Genomic DNA, 24,256 nt, shown 5'->3' on the forward strand with positions numbered 1-24,256 from the left:
TGGCGCGAACCTGGGAGGCGGAGCTTGCAGTGAGCCGAGATGGTGCCACTGCACTCCAGCCTGGGCGACAGAGTGAAGACTCCGCCTCAAAAAAAAAAAAAAAAAAAAATAGGGGACGAAACAATATTTCCTTATATGCAGAGTTCCTTTAATATGAGATTCTCGGATTTATAGTTGGTAGAATTATCTTGCTTTAGTGCTATCTATCATATCGGGTTAAGAATTAGAAATGTAATTTCCTGAAGATGTGAAGGCAGAGTACACATTGGTTGGTGGAAGGCAGAGTACAGCTTCAAAAGTGGATGACGGATTGAGCTGAGCTGTATAATTAGGACTTGAGGAATCTGCAGCTTCTTGGCTCAACGATGCTGGCGTTTAGAACTCCACTCATTGTTAATCCAAGAATTTCCAAGACAAAGGTGTTTTTGCTAGACTGAAAGATTCATATGAACTGTCAGTTAACCCATCTCTGCCGCTTTACCAAGCACTCATGTGTTATATTTATATATTATCTCTGTATTTTTTTGGACTCTCATGATGAATATTCATGATTGTTTACCATTTGTTTATGTGTCTATTCCAGTTTTCTCTTAACATTACGCAGTCTGTTGGCCGAAAATGGTTTGTGAATCTGTGGTTCATGGTATTCTCTAAATATTTAGAAAAAGACCAAAGAATTCAGTAATCAATAAATGTAAGAAAAGGATGGTTAGAAAAAGATAGGCTGGGTGCTGTGGCGCACACCTGTAATGACAGCACTTTGGGAGGCCGAGGTGGGTGGATCACGAGGTCAGGAATTTGAGACCAGCCTGACCAACATGGTGAAACCCCATCTCTACTAAAAATACAAAACTTAGCTGGGCATGGTGATGCACACCTGTAATCCCAGCTACTTGGGAGGCTGAGGCAGGAGAATCGCTTGAACCCAGGAGGCAGAGGTTGCAGTGAGCCAAGATCGGGCCACTGCGCTCCAGCCTGGGTAACAGAGTGAGACTCCATCTAAAAATAAAAAAAATAATAAAAATAAAATTTTTAAAAAAAGAGTTAACACTTAAAACAGTGAAATGGGTATGGGAAACTGGTTCCTTTGATGATTTAAAGGAAAATCTCTGTTTTACCATAATCAGGGATATCAATTTTATTTCTTACTCCTCAAGCCTGTACTCAGCAAATCTTTGCTAAAAAAAATTTCCCAAATGATGAGTTTATTTTCCTGGGGTTAAACCATATACATATACCCACTAGAAGCAATTGTAAAGAAATACAGAGAAGAAAGGGCTGGGCGCGGTGGCTCAAGCCTGTAATCCCAGCACTTTGGGAGGCCAAGACGGGCGGATCACGAGGTCAGGAGATTGAGACCATCCTGGCTAACACGTGAAACCCCGTCTCTACTAAAAAATACAAAAAACTAGCCGGGCGAGGTGGCGGGCGCCTGTAGTCCCAGCTACACGGGAGGCTGAGGCAGGAGAATGGCGTGAACTCGGGGGGCGGAGCTTGCAGTGAGCTGAGATCCGGCCACTGCACTCCAGCCTGGGCGACAGAGCAAGACTCCATCTCGAAAAAAAAAAAAAAAGAAATAGAGAAAAAGTTTTGCTTCCCTCACTTTTGGTCAGTCTGTTCTTAGGGTCAGAATTAATGTTCCTTCCTGTAGGACATAGCAATGCAAAAAAAGAGGAAGCAAAAGCTCAAAAAACAAATCTAAAGTTTGGAGAAATAGATTTCATTTTTAAACAGTCTCAACATGGAACTTGCATGGGACATCCATGGCAGGACTGACAGGTTCCATGACCAAAATGGTACAGCCCTTCCTACCTTCTCATTTATTCTGCTTTGTAACTTAACACTATTCTGCCAATGATAATTTAACTAGAAAAAGTTCCTGAGAGAATAACAAATCTGTGATTTTATTATGTCTTTTAATTGATCATGTTTTGCAGCTTTCAGATTCAGATGTCAATAATTTGTTTCTATTATCAGAGTATATAAATCCCATGCAAACATATCTCAGCATAACTGATTTTGTTTCCAAATCATTAAACAGGATAAAATGTTATTTGTTGTAAGCTGTTGACATTTGTAAGGGAATTTTGTTTCACTGAATATTTTTAAAGATGCCGCCAGAGCATTAACCATTATTTCATTTTTACGTAAGTTGAAGAAAAATGAAACTAGATAGTATGTTCTCAGTTTGCAATCTACAAAGGGGAATTTTATTGCTTAAATTAAGATTTCATTTTCTGGCCTGCGCAAGAGACTTCTATATCTAAAATATGGACATACGTTTTTCATATTTTAGAGTTCATTGTATGGAAAAATACCATCAAAGTTGACCAAAAAATTTTGAAAATCCTTACCAGTTGTTTGTCATATGTGAAAGTCTTATGATTACTTTAATTTTATTTATTTTATCTTGTTCTCTTGCTGGTTATTGGCAGACTCAGACTCAGTCTTTCTGTTTTCACAAAGAACTCATGAAGAGGACGATAGGGAAACCCACGTATGCCTTTGAGGCTAGGGACTATGTTGTAAGTTCACCTGTGATGGCCAGGTCATACAGTCATGGCACAGCCACTAACCCCATTCACAGCACCAAGACTGGGGACCCAGAGGCACTCTGTTATGCTTCCACACTACAAAATGAAATTCTTAATTGAGAGAACTGGACACCAGGAAAAAAAAAAAAAGAAAAAAGCCTAATCGTGTAAATTCAACCACAGGCAACTTTATCCGAAAAAGCTTGCATGAATAAAGGAAGCAAACTTTCTAATAACAGTGGTGAGCTGAGCTTGTTTTTTTGTTTTTCTCTTTTCATTCTAGTTCTGGTAAAAATCTTTAAAGGGACTGTGACTGCCGTCTGAGATATCATTGAGTATGACTTTACCGCAGAATTTCACGCATAAAAACACAGCTGCAGTGCGTGGTCACGGGAGAGTGGCGCTCTTACAGACGGCAGTGTAGCTCAGTCACCCATATCCATGTTTGTAACAAATGGATCCATAAGGGAGTTATGCCCTAAAGCTCGGAGAACAAACAAACAAATCAAGGAAGCGTGAGCGATTTCCTAGCACAGTAAAATGATTTTGCTTCTCTCTATGTATCTATATATTGATTTTTCACTGTCCCCTTTCTTTGTACTTGAGGTTAGTCCTGTGACTGTCCAATAACACATGGGCCCCGCCCGGGCTGCGTTCCCCATGTGTTATTGACGCTTGTGGCTCCCACGGCTCTTTAACTGTCGCCTGAAACTGACAGCTTTTTAATTCTTCAGGTGTCTAGCAATGCACTTAATGAAATCTACAAAATTATTATTTTAGCCAGTGATTTCGCTTTCTAATTTTAAGAGAAATTCTAATTGGCTGGCTTACAACTTAAGACTGAAAACCAGTATAGAATGATTAAAAAGAAATTCCACGTACTGTGATGGCACTTCTCGTATTAATAGATCATCCGTCACAAATAAAATGGAATTTGTCTGAGAATTTGGTATTTCTTATTCAATGGGGAATCTATGTTCAATCCTAACGACTCATTTTTACTATGAAGTGTTATAATCTTCCTCTATACAATATTTTGAGGTGAGAACTCTGTGGAATGCTTAAGAAAGAATATGTAACTTTGCATAATGAAAGTAGCCGAGTAGAGAGCAAATAGTGCATCTAGTTGAAATGTTAGTTCTTTGAATTAGCAATGTTTAGACAATAATGTGTGAGAAAATATCTGTATATGGTAGTGTGCCTTGTAGGAAAGATATTTGGAGTTTTCTGCTGTGCACCATAAGTCTTGTCTGTGCGTACAATGAATTCCAGTTGTGATCAGTAGATTTATGCTCAAGTTCACAGGTGGGCTGGAATCTCTGTAGACTGCCTATGTCAGACAGTCAGGAATGTGACTGTATGTACCATTTTCCCCCTGCCAAAGTTTATCTTTCTGTTTCTTTCCTGTAAAATCTCATGTTTCTATATAGTGACAATTTATTTAAAAGGTCATTTTTTATTTACAAAGAGGCGTCAACTTTGAATCAATCTCAAATTAAGAATTAGTTTTTTAGGCCGCGTGTGGTGGCTCACACCTGTAATCCCAGCACTTTGGAAGGCTGGGGTGGGTGGATCATTTGAGCTCAGGAGTTTGATATCAACCTGAGCAACATGGTGAAACCCCCACCTCTACCAAAAAATACAAAACGTAGCCAGACGTGGTGGCACGCACCTGTAGTGCCGCCTCCTGTATGTACCAGGAGACTGAGGTGCGAGGATCACTTGAGCCCTAGAGGTTGAGGCTTCAGTGAGCTGAGATTGTGCCACTGTACAACCTGCCCTGTCTCCAAAAACAAAACCAAAAATCAGCAAATTGATAAGTAAATACATACTTTAAAAAGAGCAGTCATGGCCGGGCACAGTGGCTCACCCCTGTAATCCCAGCGCTTTGGGAGGTGGGCGGATCACAAGTTCAGGAGTTCGAGACCAGCCTGACCAACAAGGGGAAACCCTGTCTCCACTAAAAATTCAAAAAATTAGCTGGGCTTGGTGGCAGTCACCTGTAATCCCAGCTACTCAGGAGGCTGAAGCAGGAAAATTGCTTGAACCTGGAAGGCAGAGGTGGCAGTGAGCCAAGATCACGCCACTGCACTCCAGCCTGGACGACAGTGCGAGACTCTGTCTCAAAAAAAAATAAAAAGATAAAAGAGCAGTCACAGTGGATAATTCTCCAAATGGGCTCAGAGTTTCACAGAAAGCCTCAGCAGACACCATCCACGGAGCGAGGGGTGACACCCGCTTCTCCGGGGGAGAGAACGTTGTCCTCTAGCCTGGCTGCAAGAGTCTTTCCAGGTCCTGCTGGTAGTTTCTTAGAGCAACTGCTCGTCCGCTCTTTGTTACCAATTTACCCATTTCAGACTTTGCCTTCATGTCAATGTTTATATTTATTAGAGTTCCTTAATATTAAAATATTACTTTCCTGTCATGGAAGTCATTGGTGTTCAGACTTGTTTTAGTCTGTGTGAATCTTTCCATGGGAAATTTGGAGAACAAAAAGGTTGTGTGATTATATTTTTTCTTTTTCTTTTTTTTTTTTGAGATGGAGTTTCCCTCTCGTTGCCTAGGCTGGAGTGCAATGGTGCGATCTCGGCTCACCATAACCTCCGCCTCCCGGGTTCAAGCGATTCTCCTGCCTCAGCCTCCCAAGTAGCTTGGATTACAGGTGTGCACCACCACGCCCGGCTAATTTTGTATTTTTAGTAGAGATGGGGTTTCTCCACGTTGTTCAGGCTGGTCTCGAACTCCCGACCTCAGGTGATCCATCACCCTCGACCTCCCAAAGTGCTGGGATTACAGGCGTGAGCACCCAGCCCTGTATTTTTTCTTTGATAGTCATTATGTGTCACCAACTACAAGCTTCCTTTAGTTTACATCTAGGCTGAGGTGGCCAGTATAGGCCTGTAACAGAAACCGTCCTTTTCTCTCTGATCTTTGCTCTGGCAATGTGGAGCCTAAGAAAAATTTCATTAGGGAGCAGCCCTTCTTGTGAACTTTTGCACAGATCTGCTACAAGTCATTTGTATAAATCAGCGGGTAGACGTGTGTTATTGTAATATGGCAGAACTGACCAAGTTCCTCCTCTTCTGATGTGTTGTTTTTGTTTTTTTTTTTTCTCTTTCTCTCTCTCTTTCTCTCTATTTTTCCCATATCTCTCCAATTTTTACATGAAGCTTTCTCTCAAGCTGGTAAGCACAATTGTTCCATGCATGTCCTGAGTCTAATCAGGTTTTCCGGCGTGTCTTTTATGAATGCTATGCCATGCACAACATGTCTTCAAAGTTAACTTGGTTTGTGTTTCTCTTACGTGTGCTTTTGTTGGTGTTTCCTTATTAGACTTCTTGGATACAAAGGTCCAGAATCTAATAGAGGTGATCTTAATCTTTTCAAGTTGCTAAGAAAATTAACACTTAACTCACAACTTGATGTTATTACTGGGGCCTTAAGAGGAGGACAAATATTAATAAAGTGTCTATACAAATATGAATGTAAAGGCCGGGTGCAGTAGCTTACGCCTATAATCCTAGCACTGTGGGAGGCCAAGGCAGGTGGATTGCCTAAGCTCAGGAGGTCGAGACCAGCCCGGGCAACACAGTGAAACCCCATCTATACATACAAAAAATTAGCCGGGCGTGGCAGCGTGCACCTGTAGTCCCAGCTACTCGGGAGGCCGGGGCAGAGAACTGCTTGAACCCGGGAGGTGAAGGGTGCAGTGAGCTGAGATTGCAACACTGGACTCTAGCCTGGGTGACAGAGCAAGACTCCTTCTCCAAATATATATATATATATATATATATATATGTAAATATTAAATCTTGGGGGGTGTCTGTTGGATCATTTTGATATAAAAGTAAATTTAACAGTTGAAAAATGTTCCTATTTGAGAACCATAGAAGTAGATGAAAATATCTGGGAGCCTGAAGGAGCCGTGCAGGAATGATCCCAGCCGGCAGCGGCTACCCAGGTTTGAGGCCACCTGTGGGAATGGAAGACTGTGGAATCTTTATGGCGCGACGTAGATATGTTGGTGCCTTGTGCATAGCTGATTCAAGAGGCCACAAGATGATTTCGTGGACAGTGAAAAGAGCCTCCTAAGCCTTTTTAGAATTATTCACTCAGTGTTTTGTGTCGTTTCTACTTAATTGTATATGCCTAGTCAACAGTCAAACTAATCATTAAATTTATTAAAAGTAACTAACATAACCTATAACTATACTTCAAATATGTATAATAGTTTCATAGTCTTCTCAAATTCCACAGCTAAGAATATCCTAGGCCGGGCGCGGTGGCTCAAGCCTGTAATCCCAGCACTTTGGGAGGCCGAGACGGGCGGATCACGAGGTCAGGAGATCGAGACTATCCTGGCTAACACGGTGAAACCCTGTCTCTACTAAAAAACACAAAAAACTAGCCGGGCGAGGTGGCGGGCGCCTGTAGTCCCAGCTACTTGGGAGGCTGAGGCAGGAGAATGGCGTGAACCTGGGAGGCGGAGCTTGCAGTGAGCTGAGATCCAGCCACTGCACACCAGCCTGGGTGACAGAGCGAGACTCCATCTCAAAAAAAAAAAAAAAAAAGGAATATCCTAAAATAATGGACAGTGATCAACTGTGACAATTCAACTAGGAATAAGATCAGCACTATAAGCACACTATCGATAACCTAGGATAGTATTTTATGATAGTATTTTATTTATATATATATTTTTATATATATATAGACGTATGTATGTATATACATAATTTTTTTAACACGACTCAGTATCTGGTAATGAATCCAACCCTAAAAAAAAAGAATATTTTATTAAATTAAACATTTCTTAGGCTGTGAAATAAAATCCTGAGAAGAGTCTTTGATTAAGGTCTCTACATGAAGGAAAGAGATCTAGACACTTAAATGAACTACAAGTTTATCCGCAGTATGAACTTGGGAAAAACTGGATCTGTTGACTAGGAGGCCTTCTCAGCTGCGAGGGTTTCCTTATTTCCCATTGTTTTTCTGGGTGCTAGCAGCAAAAGGTAATATTTTTAGGCAGTCTTTCTGTTTGAAACACAAAGTATTTTACCAACTTGGTATTGAATTGTTGCTTTATACCATTACTTTGAAGGCAGCAAAGAAGTGAAGTGCTGGCTGGGCATGGTGGTTCATGCCTGGAATCCCAGTGCTTTGGAAGGCTGAGGCAGGAGGATTGCCTGAGCCCAGGGGTTCAAGGTTGCAGTGAGCTATCACTGCGCCACTGCACTCCAGCCTGGGTGACAGAGTGAAACCATGTCTCAAAAAAAAAAAAAAAAAAAAAAAGACAAAAGAAAAAAGATGTGGTACCAGGTGTGGTGGCTCATGCCTGTAATATCTGCACTTTGGGAGGTGGGGACAGGCAGATCACTTGAGCCCAGGAGTTCTAGACCAGCCTGGGCATCATGGTGAAACCTGACTCTACAAAATAATACAAAAATTAGCCGGGCATGGTGGTCTGTGCCTGTGATCCCAGCTATACCGGAGGCTGAGGCAGGAGGATTGATTGAGCCCAGGAGGTCGAGGCTGCTCCAGCCTTGGGTAATAGAATGAAACCTTGTCTCAAAAAAAAACTATAAAACAAAACAAAACAAAAAACCCAAAATCTGAAGAGGTAGTATTACACAGAGCTTGTGCTATTTTGGGGTGGGGGGAAGCTGTCAATAAGCAGGGGTTTGATTTTTTTTTTCTTTCAGGAGACCAAGAGTCTCACTCTGTACCCTAGGCTGGAGTGCAGTGGCGCGATCTCGGCTCACTGCAACCTCCACCTCCTGGGTTCAAGCGATTCTTATGCCTCAGCCTCCCGAGTTGCTGGGATTATAGGGGCGTGCCACCACACCTGGCTAATTTTTGTATTTTTAGTAGAGATGGGATTTTGCCATGTTGGCCAGGCTGATCTTGAGCTCCTAACCTCAGGTGATCCGCCCACCTCAGCCCCCCAAAGGGCTGGGATTACATGCGTGAGCCACCGGGCCTGGCCAAGTTTGATTTTATTAGTACATAGAACAAGGTTATCTTACAGAACTCCAGATACTTAAAACATAGGTAGATGTATATGACCCTCTCTTCCCATACCAACTCCACCTGTTATGGCCTGTCTTTGTTGTTTTCTTATCTATTTATAAGTCATCAGTACACTGTGTTTTACTGATGGATTTCTCCGCACCTGTTTATACACCTGCACAGAGGCCAAAGCTGTTGTCTGATATGGTAGCCACTTAACACATGATGGCAAGTGCCTGTAATCCCAGCTACTCGGGAGGCTTCAGTAGCTGGGATTACAGGCACTTGCCATCATGCCCGGCTAATTTTTGTATTTTTGTAGAGACAGGGTTTCACCATGTTGTCCAGGCTGGTCTTGAAATCCTGACCTCAGGTGATCCGCCCACCTCGGCCTCCCAAAGTGCTGGGATTACAGGTGTAAGCCACCACACCCAGCTACTATTGAGTTTTAATTAATTAAAACTAAATAAATTTTTAAAAATTCAGTTCCACAATTTCACCAGCCACATTTCAAATGCTTCACAGCCACACATGGCTTCTGTGTTGGACAGCACGGCCATAGAACATTGCCATCACTGTAGAAAGTTCTGTTGAACTCACAGCACATAGCAAGGCTCAGCACATATTAACGAGGTGAACTTTGACCACTTCTCAGATTTCCTGACTTCTTTTTTGTTTTTTTGAGATGGAGTTTCACTCTTGTTGCCCAGGGTGGAGTGCACAGTGGCTCAATCTTGGCTCACCACAACCTCCACCTCCCGGGTTCAAGCGATTCTCCTGCCTCAGCCTCCCGAGTAGCGGGGATTACAGATGGGCGCCACCACGCTTGGCTAATTTTGTATTTTTAGTAGAGATGGGGTTTTTCCATGTTGGCCAGGCTGGTCTCGAACTCCTGACCTCAGGTGATCCACCCGCCTTGGCCTCCCAAAGTGCTGAGATTACAGACATGAGCCACCACGCCTGGCCTAGATTTCCTGATTTCTGAAGCAGTGTATCTTAACATTGTGTTTTGCCGTATTCCAGCTTTTAAAAAATTCTCAGTTCTAGAAAACATGCTTGCTTGATAAAACTCAAACCGTTTTTCCTCTGCTGTTCCACCATGCCAATCAACACAGAAGATTTCTATGACCAAATATATCAGTGTTTCCCTTATATATCAAGCAGCAGACACTGGCTGGGTGTCCTCTAATTCAATTCCATTCTGATGCTATCTACCTGGAGATAGTGGCCGATCCTGGGGTTGAGGGCTCAGTCCTGCAGGACTGCCCCCTCCTTCCCACCAGTCGCAAGTCCAGGCTTCCGGAACTCCTGATGGACTAGCTTCAAGTTGGGGTTTGACCCCCTCTTTGGGTTCAATTAATTTGCAGGGGCAGCTCACACTCAGGAAAATGCTTACATTTACTGGTCTGTTTTTGGTTTTTTGTTTGTTTGTTTGTTTTTTGAGACGGAGTCTCACCTGTCGCCCAGGCTGGAGTGCAATGGCGTGATCTTGGCTCACCACAACCTCCACCTCCCAGGTTCAAGCGATTCTCCTGCTTCAGCCTCCCAAGTAGCTGGGACTACAGGCGTGTGCCACCACACCTGGCTAATTTGTTGTGTCTTTAGTCGAGACGGGGGTTTCTCCATGTTGGTCAGGCTGGTCTCGAACTCCTGACCTCGTGATCTGCCTGCCTCAGCCTCCCAAAGTGCTGGGATTACAGGCATGAGCCACGGTGCCTGGCCACCACATTTACTGGTTTATTTCAAAGGGTATTACAAAAGATGCAGATGAAGAGATGCTTAGGGCGAGGTATGGGGGAGGGGGCACAGAGCCTCCATGCCCTCCCTGGGCAGCCAGTCTCTAGGAATCTCCCCAAAAACCCTGTCGTCTTGGTCCTTTTATGAGACTTCATCAGATAGACATGACTGAAGCATGGACAACCTTGTTGAAATCAGATTGGTCAGAAAGGGCCTGATCGCATCCTCATAGATAGGGTAGGGACGCCCAGCAGGGCCTGTCTGTACAGATTCTTCTTGGCCTCCCTGTGCAGCCTTCCTTCCTCCAGGGTATGGGGCAGGATCCTCTTGAATGAGGATCCCATGGCCACAATCAGAATCCTGCCTTGGGCAGGTGAAAGAAGGGCACGCGGAGGTCAGAGAGATTGATTCTGTTTTCTGAGGTGGAAGGTACTCTGATGTTTTAACAAAAGACCGTAGCAAGAGGCCGGGTGTGGTGGCTCACGCCTGTAATCCCAGGACTTTGGGAGGCCGAGATGGGCGGATCGCCTGAGGTCAGGAGTTCGAGACCAGCCTGACCAACATGGTGAAATCCATAATCCATAATAATCCAGTTTTCAAATTTGTAGCGGAAATATTGTAGCGCCATAGTATATGGAAAACAAGTCTTTTTTTGTTGTTGTTGTATTAAAGGTTAGTTTTGTTTCATCTTAGATTCAGAGTCAAATTAAACTTCTTTGGTTTGCTGTTAGGAATAGTCACTTCTATTCTGGTTTCACTCAACTCTTATCTCTAACACAAACACACATACACACACACATTAGAGGGTCAGTGTGTCTGACGGGTGTGTCTTTGAGAACATTCGCTGAAAGTTCTTTGCGTGGCCTTTTGTGGTCAACTATTTGCTGAATCACACAGTTCCCAGCACATCACCCTGGCATTTTATCTTAATCAGCATAGGAACCCAGTCACATGCCCCCATGTAAGCTGCTTGGCAAATGCAACTTGCTTCTGGAATTACATTAACTGGGTCCCTTCTTTCTACCCTGCCCCAAGCCTGTCTTGTCCTTGTTTCAAAAGAATTGAGGGTTTAAAGTAAAATCTCTTTTCTAAATGCCCTGGCTTATCCCTGGTTATTTGAAGAAATTTCTCTCTCTTCTCTCTCTCTCTCTTTTTTTTTTTTTTTTTTTTTTGAGACGGAGTCTCGCTCTGTTGCCCAGGCTGGAGTGCAGTGGCCAGATCTCAGCTCACTGCAAGCTCCACCTCCCGGGTTCACGCCATTCTCCTGCCTCAGCCTCCCGAGTAGCTGGGACTACAGGCGCCCGCCACCTTGCCCGGCTAGTTTTTTGTATTTTTTAGTAGAGACGGGGTTTCACCGTGTTAGCCAGGATGGTCTTGATCTCCTGACCTCGTGATCCACCCGTCTCGGCCTCCCAAAGTGCTGGGATTACAGGCTTGAGCCACCGCGCCCGGCTTTTTTTTTTTTTTTTTGAGATGGAGTCTCGCATTGTTGCCCGGGCTGGAGTGCAGTGGCGCGATCTTGGCTCGCTGCAACCTCTGCCTCCCGGGTTCAAACGATTCTCCTGCCTCAGCCTCCCAAGTAGCTGGGATTATAGGCGCCCGCCACCACGCCCAGCTAATTTTTTGCATTTTTAGTAGAGACGGGGTTTCACTTTGTCGGCCAGGCTGGTCTCAAACTCCTGACCTCGTGATCCACCCACCTCACCTCTCAAAGTGCTGGGATTACAGGCGTAAGCCACCGCGCCCAGCACGAAATTTCTCTCTCTCTATGAACATAGCCTTGCTTAAGTAAAAGCACAGTGTAGCCATAGCTTTCTAACAAGTAAGCATATGTCAAAGCCTGAAACTGTTGATATTTCTCCTTAAAGCACACGCACAGAGTAAAGAGAGCAGTTGCTTTTGAAAAGGGAATCAAGATATCAAAATACAGTTCTTCTGACAGATTAAAAAACCACGGAGATGAGTTTCATACACTGTGGAAAACTGATTTTTGAGGTCAGGGAGGGCATTCTCTCTGAACTCTGAGAGGCTTCCTAAAGGTGCCTAAAAGAAGTCACTATTCTGGGCGCGGCAGCTCACGTCTGTAATCCCAGCACTCTGGGAGGCCAAGGTGGGCGGATCACCTGAAGTCAAGAGTTAGAGATGTGGAAAATTAGCCAGGCATGGTGGCGCGTGCCTGTAGTCCCAGCTACTCAGGAGGCTGAGGCAGGAGAATCACTTGAACCCGGGTGGCAGAGGTTGCAGTGAGCTGAGATCACGCCACTGCACTCCAGCCTGGGCAACAGAGTGAAACTCTGTCTCAAGGAAAAAAAAAAATGTTCAGAGGCAGCAGCGGGAAGCGTGCATGGGGTGTGGGGAAGAGAGATTTTTTTTTTTTTTTTAATGTTCTTTTTCACCCACACTCTCTGAGGAATGTGATGTCCCATCTGTCACTTTACAGGGATGGAGACTTTTGGCCTCAGCCTATGTGAAGAGACGGGCAGGAATACTCACGCTAGGGAAAAGGCGGCAGCTAGGCGTGCAGTGGTCGGTGGGGTTTATATTAAGGAAACATAAATTTCATTAACACTTCAGTGTTGCCACTGACATTGATGGTAACACTTGGTAGGAAAATGAAGAAGACTATCTCAAAATGTGTTTTTCATGGATTCTCCCTAGAGTCAGAAGTATCTGTTCCTCTCCTTTCCTGTAACGTGGCTCACTGCTTTTTCTGGGGCGTTCTGGCCAGTATCCATGGAACTGGGAGTAGTTTATGGGACTTTCGCAGTTTGCATGCATTGATTTTTGCATCTCGGCTGGGTGTAGTGGGAAAGAGCTTAATCTGTTTCATGAAGCCACATGCAGACGTCTGCACCCCCCATGGCTGCAGACTTTGCTTACAGCCTTCTTTCAAGGAAAGTCTGGGGCTTTCTGGTTTCTCATTTATATTTGTGTCTGCAGGGTGCAACACCGGAGGATTTCAGCAACCTCCCACCTGAACAAAGAAGGAAAAAGCTGCAGCAGAAAGTCGATGAGTTAAGTAAAGAAATTCAAAAGGAGATGGATCAAAGGTATAGTGCATCAATATGACTTATTAAGAATTCAAGGCTGGGCGCAGTGGCTCACAACCTGTAATCCCAGCACTTTGGGAGGCTGAGGTGGGTGGATCACCTGAGGTCAGGAGTTCAAGACCAGCCTAGCCAACATGGTGAAACCCCGTCTCTACTAAAAATATAAAAACTAGTCGGGTATGATGGCGTGCGTCTGTAGTTCCAGTTACTCAGGAGGCTGAGGCAGAAGAATCGCTTGAACCCAGGAGGCAGAGGTTGCATTGAGCCAAGATCATGCCATTGCACTCCAGCCTGGGCAACAGAGCAAGACTCTGTCTCAAAAAAATAAAAATAAAAAATAATTTAAAATAAAATAAAAATTAAAAGAAAAGAAATTCAAATTCAGGCTGGGCATGGTGGCTTACGCCTGTAATCCCAGCACTTTGGGAGGCTGAGGCAGGAAGATTGCTTGAGCCCTGGAGTTCAAGACCAGCCCAGGCAACATAGCAAAACCCCTAAAAAAAAAAAAAAAGGAAAAAAAACTAGCCAGGCACGATGGTGTGCACCTGTAGTCCCAGCTATTTAGGAGGCTGAAGTGGGAGGAACACCTGAGCCCAGGAGGGCCTGGCTGCAGTAAGCCATGATCATGCCACTCCACTCCAGCCTAGGCAACAGAGTGAGGCCCTATGTCAAAAAAAAAAAAAAAAAAAAAAAAGAGAGAGACCAGCCTGGGCAATATGGAGAAACCCCGTCTCTACTAAAAATACAAAATTAGCTGGGCATGGTGGTGCGTGTCTGTAATTCCAGCTACTTGGGAGGATGAGGCAGGAGAGTCGCTTGAACCCAAGAGGTGGAGGTTGCGGTGAGCCAAGATTGTGCCACTATATTCCAGCCTGGGCAACAAGAGCAAAACTCCGTTTCCAAAAAAAAAAAAAAAAGAAATATGCCTTTAAATAAGCCACAAACTAAACAAAAAATCATAGTAGATATTAGAAAGTATATGAAATAGAATTGAACTTTAACATACATTCTATATATAGTTTGTGGGATGTCATTAAAGCCATGCTTATAAAGAGATTTATTGCTCTGAATGCATATGAAAAACAGAGAGGTAAAAATCAGTGAGCCTTAGCTCACTTAGATCCTCACTTAGGATCTATCTCAAGACGTTAGAAAAAGAACAGCAAATTAAGCCCAAAGGAAATAGAAGCACTGGGCATGGTGGCTCACACCTGGAATCCCAGCACTTTGAGAGACTGAGGTGGGTGGATCATCTGAGGTCAGGAGTTCAAGACCAGCCTGGCCAATATGCCAAAACCCTGTCTCTACTAAAAATACAAAAATTAGCTGGGTGTGATGGGTCACCTGTAGTCCCAGCTACTCAGGAGGCTGAGGCAGGAGAATCGCTTGAACCCAGGAGGCAGAGGGTGCAGTGAGCCGAGATCATGCCACTGCACTCCAGCCTGGGCGACAGAGTGACACTCTATCTCAAAAATAATAAAAAATAAATAAAATATACAATTCAACAGATCCAAAAGTTGGTTCCTTAAAAAGATCCATAAAGTTGATAAACGTGTGGAGAGATTGATTAGGAAAGACTGGGAGGAGAGGACCTGAAGATAATGGATATAGACAATTCTGTTGAGGACTTTTGCTAAGAAATAGGGAGGCAGCGGGAGGGGTGGGCCGTAAACTCAAGAGAGGGGTTTCAGAAAGGACATCATAAGGATGGACCACATTACACTTGGCTTGTAATGTTTGTTATTTGTTAAATAAATAAATGTTTAAACATTTTTAAGAACAAACATGTAACATTATTTTTAAATGTTTATTTAAAAATTATTTATAAACATTATTTTTAAATGTTCACTTATTTAAATATATATTTATTTAACAAATATTCATCGAGCATCTACTCCGTGCCAGGGGTGGCCTTGACGCTCAGGATCCATCAAATTAACAGCGTAACTTGAGCTCATAGAGCTTCCTCCAAGAGCTTCCATTGTAACAGGAGGAGAGAGTGAACAATAAGCATAATAATAATGAATGATGCATGCTGTGGGAAAGAAGGCAGGAAGGAAGTAAGGAAGATAGGAAGGAAGAGAGGAAAGAAACAAGATAAGGCGGCTGGAAGTGCAGGTGGGTCTCAGCCTCTTAGGTGGAGGGTGGTGAAGACTTGCGGAAGCTCTCTTCCTGTTATTTCTGTATTTTTAGTTAAACTATTTCTCATGACTCAATGTATCTTTTGGTTTGTCTGTCGGCCTTGTATCGTATTGTATGGCCTGCTTTGGATTTTCATTTGCCGACACTCATCAAAGTTGGCTCCTTCACCCTGGCAGTCATTTGCTCTCCCCTGGTAGTCATTTGCCTACCAAAAGTGCCCAGAAACAAGGGTAAAATTAGTAGAGCTCTTTGATCTTCAACCCAAACCTACCCCCAACTTCTCTAGGGATGCCTACCCAGGCTACCATGGGCTGCTTCCAAACATGATTTCAGGAAGGATGTGGGATCCACAGTGTATAGCCGTAAGGCTGTGTTGCTTACCTGTCGTGGATACCAACTATGGATTCAGTTTCTTAACAGTGGAAATGGGTGTGTTAACATTTCCAAAGCAATTAACTGTGCTTCTTCGTCAGGTGAGCACATTGCAGCCCGTGAGACCCAGGATGCCAGCTGTAGCTTTGGTTTGCATGAAGAATGCACACGTAGAAATACTTGGGTTTTTTGTGTTTGTTTGTTTGTTTGTTTTTTGAGATAGAGTCTTGCTCTGTTGCCCAGGCTGGAGTGCAGTGGTATGATCTTGGCTCACTGCAGCCTCCACCTCCTGGGTTCAAGTGATTCTCCTGCCTCAGCCTCCCAAGTAGCTGGGATTAAGGGGACATGCCACCACTCCTGGCTAATTTTTGTATTTTTAGTAGAGATGGGGTTTTACCATGTTGGAAATACTTGGGTTTTGAAGCCAGATTCGGTGGCTCACGCCTGTAATCCCAGCACTTTGGGAGGCCAAGGCAGGTGGATTGCTTGAGGCCAGGAGTTCAAGACCAGCCTGGGCAACATGGCAAAACGCAGTCTCTACCAAAAATACAAAAATTAGCCAGTCTCATAGCCTGGTCTCAAAAATAAATAAATAAATAAAAATTTTTTAAAATTATTGGGTTTTGTTTTTCTTTTTTGTGTGTATGTGGCAAAGGGAAGAACAGGATTCATTTGTGCTTCTCATTTACCGGGGACAATAAGGAGATAACCATTCAGAGAAGGGAACTGAAATTTAAAAATCAGCTTCTGTATTTATAGCCCTTAGTAGCAGAATTCCTATAGAGAATTTCCAGAATGGAAGCTGGCCCAATAGTCCCTTATAATCCGTACTCTAATCTTCCCACGTTTCCATTCATATAGTTTTCCAAGTGGTAGAATATTGGCTGATAAGAGTAACCTTTGCCAGGCGCGGTAGCTCACGCCTATAATCCCAGCACTTTAGGAGGCCGAGGCAGGCAGATCACCTGAGGTCAGGAGTTCAAGACCAGCCTGGCCAATGTGGCAAAACCCCAACTCTACTAAAACTACAAAAATTAGGTGGGCATGGTGGCATACACCTGTAATCCCAGCTATTCTGGAGGCTGAGGCAGCAAGAATTGCTTCAACTCCAGAGGTGAAGGTTGTAGTGAGCCGAGATCACACCGTTGCACTCCAGCCTGAGTGATAAGAGTGAAACTCCATCTCAAAAAAAAAAAAAAAAAGGAATAACCTTTACAGTTTTCTACTCATTCTTTCTTTCAGAGATGCCATAACAAAAATGAAAGATGTCTACCTAAAGAATCCTCAGATGGGAGACCCAGCCAGTTTGGATCACAAATTAGCAGAAGTCAGCCAAAATATAGAGAAACTGCGACTAGAGACCCAGAAATTTGAGGTATGAAACTTCTGTCGCGGAAAGCTTTGTTGGAAACGAAGAATAGGTGTTCCTCGGTGTAGAATGGCGTGGGGCCCTGACGGTCCTCTCACTGGGAGGGACACAATGGGAACAGCAGGCTGTTTCATGAGTTACGGTCAAAGGAAAACTACAGCTTCGCCGCTGAACATTCTGCTTCTCATCATAGCCTATCTTAATCGTGTCTGTAAAACCTGACAGTGTTTAACGTTGTATTTGTATACAGTGGGGGGTTGGCGGGGTTGTTTGTTTTTTTAATTTTAGAGATAGGATTTTGCTCTGTTGCCCAGGCTGGGGTACAGTGGCATGATTATAGCTCACTGCAGCCTTGACCTCCTTGGCTCAGCCTCTGAGGAGCTGAGATTACACATGCCACCATACCTGGCTAAGTTTTATTTTTTAATTTTTTATTTGTTTTAGAGTCGGGGTCTTGCTCTCTTGCACAGACTGGTCTTGAACTCCTGGCCTTAAGCCATCCTCCCACCTTAGCCTCCCAAAGTGCTGGGATTACAGCTGTGAGCCACTGTGCCCGGCCAGTATTTTTTGTACTTTAAGTTATTCTGCTTCATCTCATGGTAATAAAATTGGGAGTATAGAGCGATCCATTATCCCAGTGAATCAAAAAAGCAATGAAAAAAAATCCCCTGAAATATACAATTGTTCTTTCAGCGGGCCCATTATGGAAAGGGTGTGTGTGTGTGAGAACCAGCAGGAAACACAAATGAGAAACAAGCAGGAAACATAAATAATAAAAGTTGGAGGGAGGGAGAGGAGCACTCAAAAGCTGTCAACAAAAGCCTCCTGAACCCACTCTCTACACCACATTTAAAGACTACAGAGCGTGGAAAAATACATTAGCAACCGATTCTACCAATCAGAATAGATTGTTTCCAGCAATGAAAGGTTAACTATGGCTTTTTTCATTCTGTTTTTTTGAGATGAAGTCGCCCTGTTGCCCAGGCTGGAGTGTAGTAGCGTGATCTCAGCTCACTGTGACCTACATTTCCCAGGTTCAAGTGATTCTCCTGCCTCAGCCTCCTGAGTAGCTGGGACTACAGGTGTGCACCACCACACCCGGCTAATTTTTGTATTTTTAGTAGAGACGGGGTTTTTGCCATGTTGGCCAGGCTGGTCTCGAACTCCTGACCTCAGATGATCCACCCACCTTGGCTTCCCAAAGTGCTGGGATTACAGGCATGAGCCACCGTGCCCGGCCAGCTTTTTTCATTGTTTTCAGAATCCATCAGTAATGTTCATTTGAGCATTTAGAACTTAGAACAGTCCTTTTCTGATTTTTTTTTTTTTTTTTTTTTTTTTTTTTTTTTTTTTTTTTGAGACAGAGTCTTGCTCTGTCACCCAAGCTGGAGTGTAGTGGTGCAATCTCAGCTCACTGCACCATCTACCTCCTGAGTTCCAGTGATTCTCGTGCCTCAGCTTCCCTAGTAGCTGGGACTACAGGCATGTGCCACCACACCCAGCTAATTTTTGTATTTGTAGTAGAGACAGGGTTTCACCATGTTGGCCAGGCTGGTCTCAAACTCCTGACCTCAAGTGATTCACCTGCCTCAGCCTCCCAAAGTGCTGGGATTACAGGCGTGAGCCACCGTGCCCAGCCTTCTGATCATTTTTATTCCTTTGACTTCTTTATACCGTTTCCAGTGTTGCTGAAGATCATTTTATCTACTTTAATTTTTAAGTACAAGTTTCATTTCTATTAAAAAAAAAAAAAAAAGTTACACTCCTAAAAAATGGGAAGTGTGACTTTCAAACTGAGTCACTGCTTAAGCATGGCTGTGTCCTCGGGTATCGCATGGTGACCTCATGGTCAAAAGGAAACTAGAAGTGACTTATCCAAGATTGCACTGCTGCTTAAAAGCCCAAGGGGACAGCGTAGTCCAGTGTGCTTTCTGCCTCGTCGTGGGCAACCACATAAATATGACTTTGTTTCTATGTCTCCAACTTTGGGTGAAATGGAAGCAGCCGCCCTTGAGTACATTTAAACAGTCGAATGCAGGACACGTGGCCATTCCCCCTCGGTGCGGACTTTCTCACATTGGGTTAAATGGCCAAGAGCAGCCCCTGAGTTTGGGACCTTAGGACGCTCTGGGCTGGCCCTCAGATGGCCTTAGGGTGGAGTCTCTCATTGCTTTTGTCTCCAGGCCTGGCTGGCTGAGGTTGAAGGCCGGCTCCCAGCACGCAGCGAGCAGGCGCGCCGGCAGAGCGGACTGTACGACAGCCAGAACCCGCCCACGGTCAACAACTGCGCCCAGGACCGCGAGAGGTACAGTATCTGCACAGCGCCTGCCTCTGGCAAGGGAGCCTGTTGGCTTTGTATTTATTTCTAAATTTCGGAATCTGGAATGAGCATAAGGCACTTGTTCAATGCCAAAATGTCTGTTACAATTGACCTGTCACTTTTCCCCATTGCCACATGGGGTGTGGGATCTGAGCCTGCGGATGATTTACCGCAGTCTCAGTTGCAGCACTCGCTGAGGGGCGGGGGTTGCAAGCGCTCTCCAGTCACAGGGACTCAACCTGAGTCCTCCCTGGGGTCAGTCGCTTTAGTTGCTTTGTGTTTTCCTTTCTTGAGCAGCCCAGATGGCAGTTACACAGAGGAGCAGAGTCAGGAGAGTGAGGTGAAGGTGCTGGCCACGGATTTTGACGACGAGTTTGATGATGAGGAGCCCCTCCCTGCCATAGGGACATGCAAAGCTCTCTACACGTTTGAAGGTGACATTTCGTGTCCGCTGGATTCCCTTGCCTTTTAAAAACCGTAATAGCTGAGTCACTCTTCTTTCACCCTTCCTTCCTTCCTTCCTTCCCTCCTTCCTTCCTTCCCTCCCTCTTTCCTTCCCTCCCTCTTTCCTTCCCTCCCTCCTTCCTTCCCTCCTTCCTTCCTTCCCTCCCTCTTTCCTTCCCTCCCTCCTTCCTTCCCTCCCTCCTTCCTTCCTTCCTTCCCTCCCTCCTTCCTTCCTTCCCTCCCTCCTTCCTTCCTTCCCTCCCTCCTTCCTTCCTTCCCTCCCTCCTTCCTTCCCTCCCTCCTTCCTTCCTTCCCTCCTTCCTTCCCTCCCTCCTTCCTTCCTTCCCTCCTTCCCTCCTTCCTTCCCTCCCTCCCTCCTTCCTTCCCTCCTTCCTTCCTTCCCTCTCTCCTTCCTTCCTTTCTTCCCTCCCTCCCTCCTTCCTTCCCTCCTTCCTTCCCTCCCTCTTTCCTTCCTTCCCTCCTTCCTTCCTTCCCTACCTCCCTCCTTCCTTCCTTCCCTCCTTCCTTCCTTCCCTCCCTCCCTCCTTCCTTCCTTCCCTCCTTCCTTCCTTCCTTTCCTCCCTCCTTCCTTCCCTCCTTCCTTCCTTCCCTCCCTTCCTTCCTTCCCTCCCTCCTTCCTTCCCTCCTTCCTTCCTTCCCTCTTTCCTTCCTTCCTTCCCTCCTTCCTTCCTTCCTTCCCTCCCTCCTTCCCTCCCTCCTTGCCTCCCTCCCTCTTTCCTTCCTTCCTTCCTTCCTTCCTTCCTTCCTTCCTTCCTTCCTTCCTTCTTTCCTTCCTTCCTTCCTTCCTCTCTCACTCTCTCTCTCTCTCTCTCTTTCTTTCTTTTTTTTTTGATACAGGGTTTCACTCTCTTATCCAAGCTAGAGTGCAGTGGTGCAATCATGGCTCACTGCAGCCTTGCCCTCCTGGGCTCAAGTGATCCTCCAACCTCAGCCTCCTGAGTAGCTGGGACTATAGGCAAGCACCACCATGTCCAGCTCATTTTTGTACTTTTGTACTTTTTGTACTTTTCAGTAGAGACAGGGTCTTACTATGTTGCCCAGGCTGGTGCTGAACTCCTGGATTCAAGCAGTATTCCCACCTTAGCCTCCCAAAGTGCTGTGATCACAGGTGTGAGCCACTGTGCCTAGCCACACTCTTCTCTTTCTGTGACCAGAACCTTCTTTAGAAGCCTTCCAGATCTGGCTGGGTGCGGTGGCTCACACCTGTAATCCTAGAACTTTGGGAGGTTAAGGCAGGCAGATCACTTGAGGCCAGGAGTTCAAGACCAGCATCACCAACATGGTGAAACCCCATCTCTACTAAAAATACAAAAACTAGCCAGGCGTGGTGCCATGTGCCTGTAATCCCAGCTGCTTGGGAGGCTGAGGCATGAGAATCACTTGAACTGAGGAGGCAAAGTTTGCAGTGAGCTGAGATAGCACCACTGTACTCCAGCCTGGGGGACAGAGCCAGACTCTGTCTCAAAAAAAAAAAAAGCAGCAGCAGCCTTCCAGATCTTTCTCTACTATGCTTTTATCCTACTCATGGTATGATTATTATTTGGTTGTATATTTTGACTTTTGGTTCTTGCTTCACTGCAGCATATGATATGGAGGATGATCATTTCATCCGTTCATTTAATATTTAATATCTATAGCGGTCCTGTCTTGTAAAGGCCCGTGAAGAGGGGAGATGCAGGTCGTATAATATGGCACCTGCCTGGAGGGAGATCAGGCAGACACACTTAAGGAGCGAGCAGTGGCTGAGCACAGTGGCTCAAGCCTATAATCCCAGCACTTTGGGAGGCTGAGGCGGGTGGATCATGAGGTCAGGTGATCGAGACCATCCTGGCCAACATGGTGAAACCCCATCTCTACTAAAAATACAAAAATTATCTGGGCATGGTAGTGCACGCCTGTAATTCCAGCTACTCGGGAGGCTGAGGCAGGAGAATCACTTGCACCCAGGAGTCAGAGGTTGCAGTGAGCCAAGATCATGCCACTTTATTCCGGCCTGGCAACAGACGAGACTCCCTCTCAAAAAATAAAAATAGGCCGGGCACGGTGGCTCATGCCTGTAATCCCAGCACTTTGGGAGGCTGAGGCAGGCGGATCACAAGGTCAGGAGATCAAGACCATCCTGGCTAACATGGTGAAACCCCGTCTCTACTAAAAATACAAAAAAAAATTAACCGGGCGAGGTGGCGGGCGCCTGTAGTCCCAGCTACTTGGGAGGCTGAGGCAGGAGAATGGCGTGAACCCAGGAGGCGGAGTTTGCAGTGAGCCGAGATCGCGCCACTGCACTCCAGCCTGAGTGACAGGGCAAGACTCCGTCTCAAAATAAATAAATAAATAAAAATTAAATTAAATTAAAAATAAAAGCGGACAGCTTGCAGTGTTTGCCAGAGGAGGGATACAGAGGAATGGGGAGGACAGGGAAGAATGAGGTCACTTCCTTAAGGAAGTTTGGAGAACTTGCCATGGCATGGGGAGTGTGGCCAAAAATGGGCATTGTGTGGCTGGAGCTTAGATATCTTAAGTCCTAATAGTGAAATGTGGCACTAAAAAGTGGGAAGTGCCAATGGGGGCGAGGTCAGAGAAACATCTGGATTTTATGTGGCAAACATTGAGGAGCTATTGAAGCTCAGCCTCTAACAGGGTGTTGATGCAGTCAGAGCTGTACCTTAAGAAAGTCATTGTCAGATGTGTAGGATCAACTAGAAAACAGGGAGGATGGTTAGAAAGACCAGCCTAGGCTGGGCGCGGTGGCTCATGCCTGTAATCCTAGAACTTTGGGAGGCTGAGGTGAGCAGATTACCTGAGGTCAGGAGTTCAAGACCAGCCTGGCCAACATGATGAAACCCCATCTATACTAAAAATATAAAAATTAGCCAGGTATGGTGGCAGGTACCTGTAATCCCAGCTACTCGGGAGGCTGAAGCATGAGAATTGCTCGAACCCAGGAGGCGGCAGTTGCAATGAGCCGAGATTGCGCCACTGCCCTCAGTGTGGGCAACAGAGGGCAACTCTGTCTCAAAAAAAAAAAAAAAAAAGAAAGAAAAGAAAAGATAAACTAGTTTAGTGTTTCTAAACTGATGAACCTTGAAATGATGTCCTGCGGAACATTAATAAGGAAGCCTTGAAAGATGCTATCAGGCCAGGCTCAGTGGCAGCACACCTGTAATCCCAGCACTTTGGGAGGCTGAGGCCAGGAGTTCAGGGCTACAGTGAGCTATGATCGTACCACTGCACTGCAGCCTAGGCAATAGAGTGAAACCCTGTCTCTCTAAAGAAATAAATAATAATAAAATTATGAAAAAGTTGCATTTTAATATAATGAATAAATTTTTTAAAAATAGCAATCAGAGCTCAAGTAAGTTTGGGAAGCCCTGGGATAAATACAGTTTACAGATTTCTTTACTACAGGACTTTTCAGAGCCTTTAATAGACTGTATGTTCATTGTGACAAAATAAGAAAGAAGTACTAGTTTAAATGTTCCCAGTTTTACTCCATATTCCAACCATCCCCCCGCCATTCCCTGTTGCCCTATTAACAGCTCCCTAAACTCTTTGCCTTGCAGAAAACTGGGGGGGGGGGGTGGGCAGCCTTTGAAATGATCCTAACAGAAGGTCTTGGGGGCCTTGTTCAAGGAATGGATACAGAGATGCCGCCATTGACAAACTGCGTAGATTTGGGGCTGATCAGAAGCCAGGAAGAAAAAGGAGAGGAAAGCCAAGATGCTCCCAGAGTTGCATTCCTGAGAGGATGGAGAGGTCTGGGGAAGTGGAAAAGGAGGAGGAGGATCCAGTTAGGAGGAAGAACAGTGAATCCAGGCTCGTCTGTGTTGTTGCAGGTGTTGGGGCCATGTCTAGGTGGCGGTGTGCTGCAGACAGGAGGAAAAGTGGAATCTTGGCTACAGAAAGTACCAGAATGGAAGCAGTATGTGAGGACAGTGTTTAAGGAGGAGCAGCTGGGCCGGGCGTGGTGGCTCACGCCTGTAATCCCAGCACTTTGGGAGGCCAAGGGGGCAGATCACCTGAGGTCAGGAGTTCGAGACCAGCCTGACCAACATGGTGAAACCCTGTCTCTACTAAAAATACAAAATTAGCCGGGCGTGGTGGCACATGCCTGTAATCTCACCTACTCGGGAGGCCGAGGCAGGAGGATCACTTGAACCCGGGAGTCAGAGGTTGCAGTGAACAGAGATCGCACCATCATACTCCAGCCTAGGCAACAGAGCAAGACTGTGTCTCAAAACAAAAAACTTGGGAGACTGAG

At 45.2% G+C, this 24,256-nt stretch overlaps 1 protein-coding gene across 50 annotated transcripts in view; it reads left to right on the forward strand.

The window, feature by feature from the left end:
• Nucleotides 1-24,256, forward strand: part of FNBP1 (formin binding protein 1) — a 164,559-nt gene that overhangs the window by 130,924 nt on the left and 9,379 nt on the right. For 11 of the 50 annotated variants that reach the window (XR_012424263.1, XR_012424266.1, XM_074016303.1 and 8 more), the window contains 4 exons: nucleotides 13,221-13,330; nucleotides 17,087-17,219; nucleotides 19,397-19,518; nucleotides 19,828-19,967. Coding sequence is in view for 43 of the 50 variants with exons in the window: in XM_074016303.1 (XP_073872404.1) it covers nucleotides 13,221-13,330; nucleotides 17,087-17,219; nucleotides 19,397-19,518; nucleotides 19,828-19,967 (505 nt within the window). In the remaining 7 variants the exon portion in view is untranslated. Of the gene's footprint in view, nucleotides 1-2,435; nucleotides 2,526-5,704; nucleotides 5,720-13,220; nucleotides 13,331-17,086; nucleotides 17,220-19,396; nucleotides 19,519-19,827; nucleotides 19,968-24,256 lie in introns of all 50 variants that reach the window. The other 39 variants (XR_012424264.1, XR_012424267.1, XM_074016284.1 and 36 more) reach the window with 5 other exon arrangements.

The sequence above is a fragment of the Macaca fascicularis genome, chromosome 15 (assembly GCF_037993035.2).
Source record: "Macaca fascicularis isolate 582-1 chromosome 15, T2T-MFA8v1.1".
Classification (NCBI taxonomy): domain Eukaryota; kingdom Metazoa; phylum Chordata; class Mammalia; order Primates; family Cercopithecidae; genus Macaca; species Macaca fascicularis.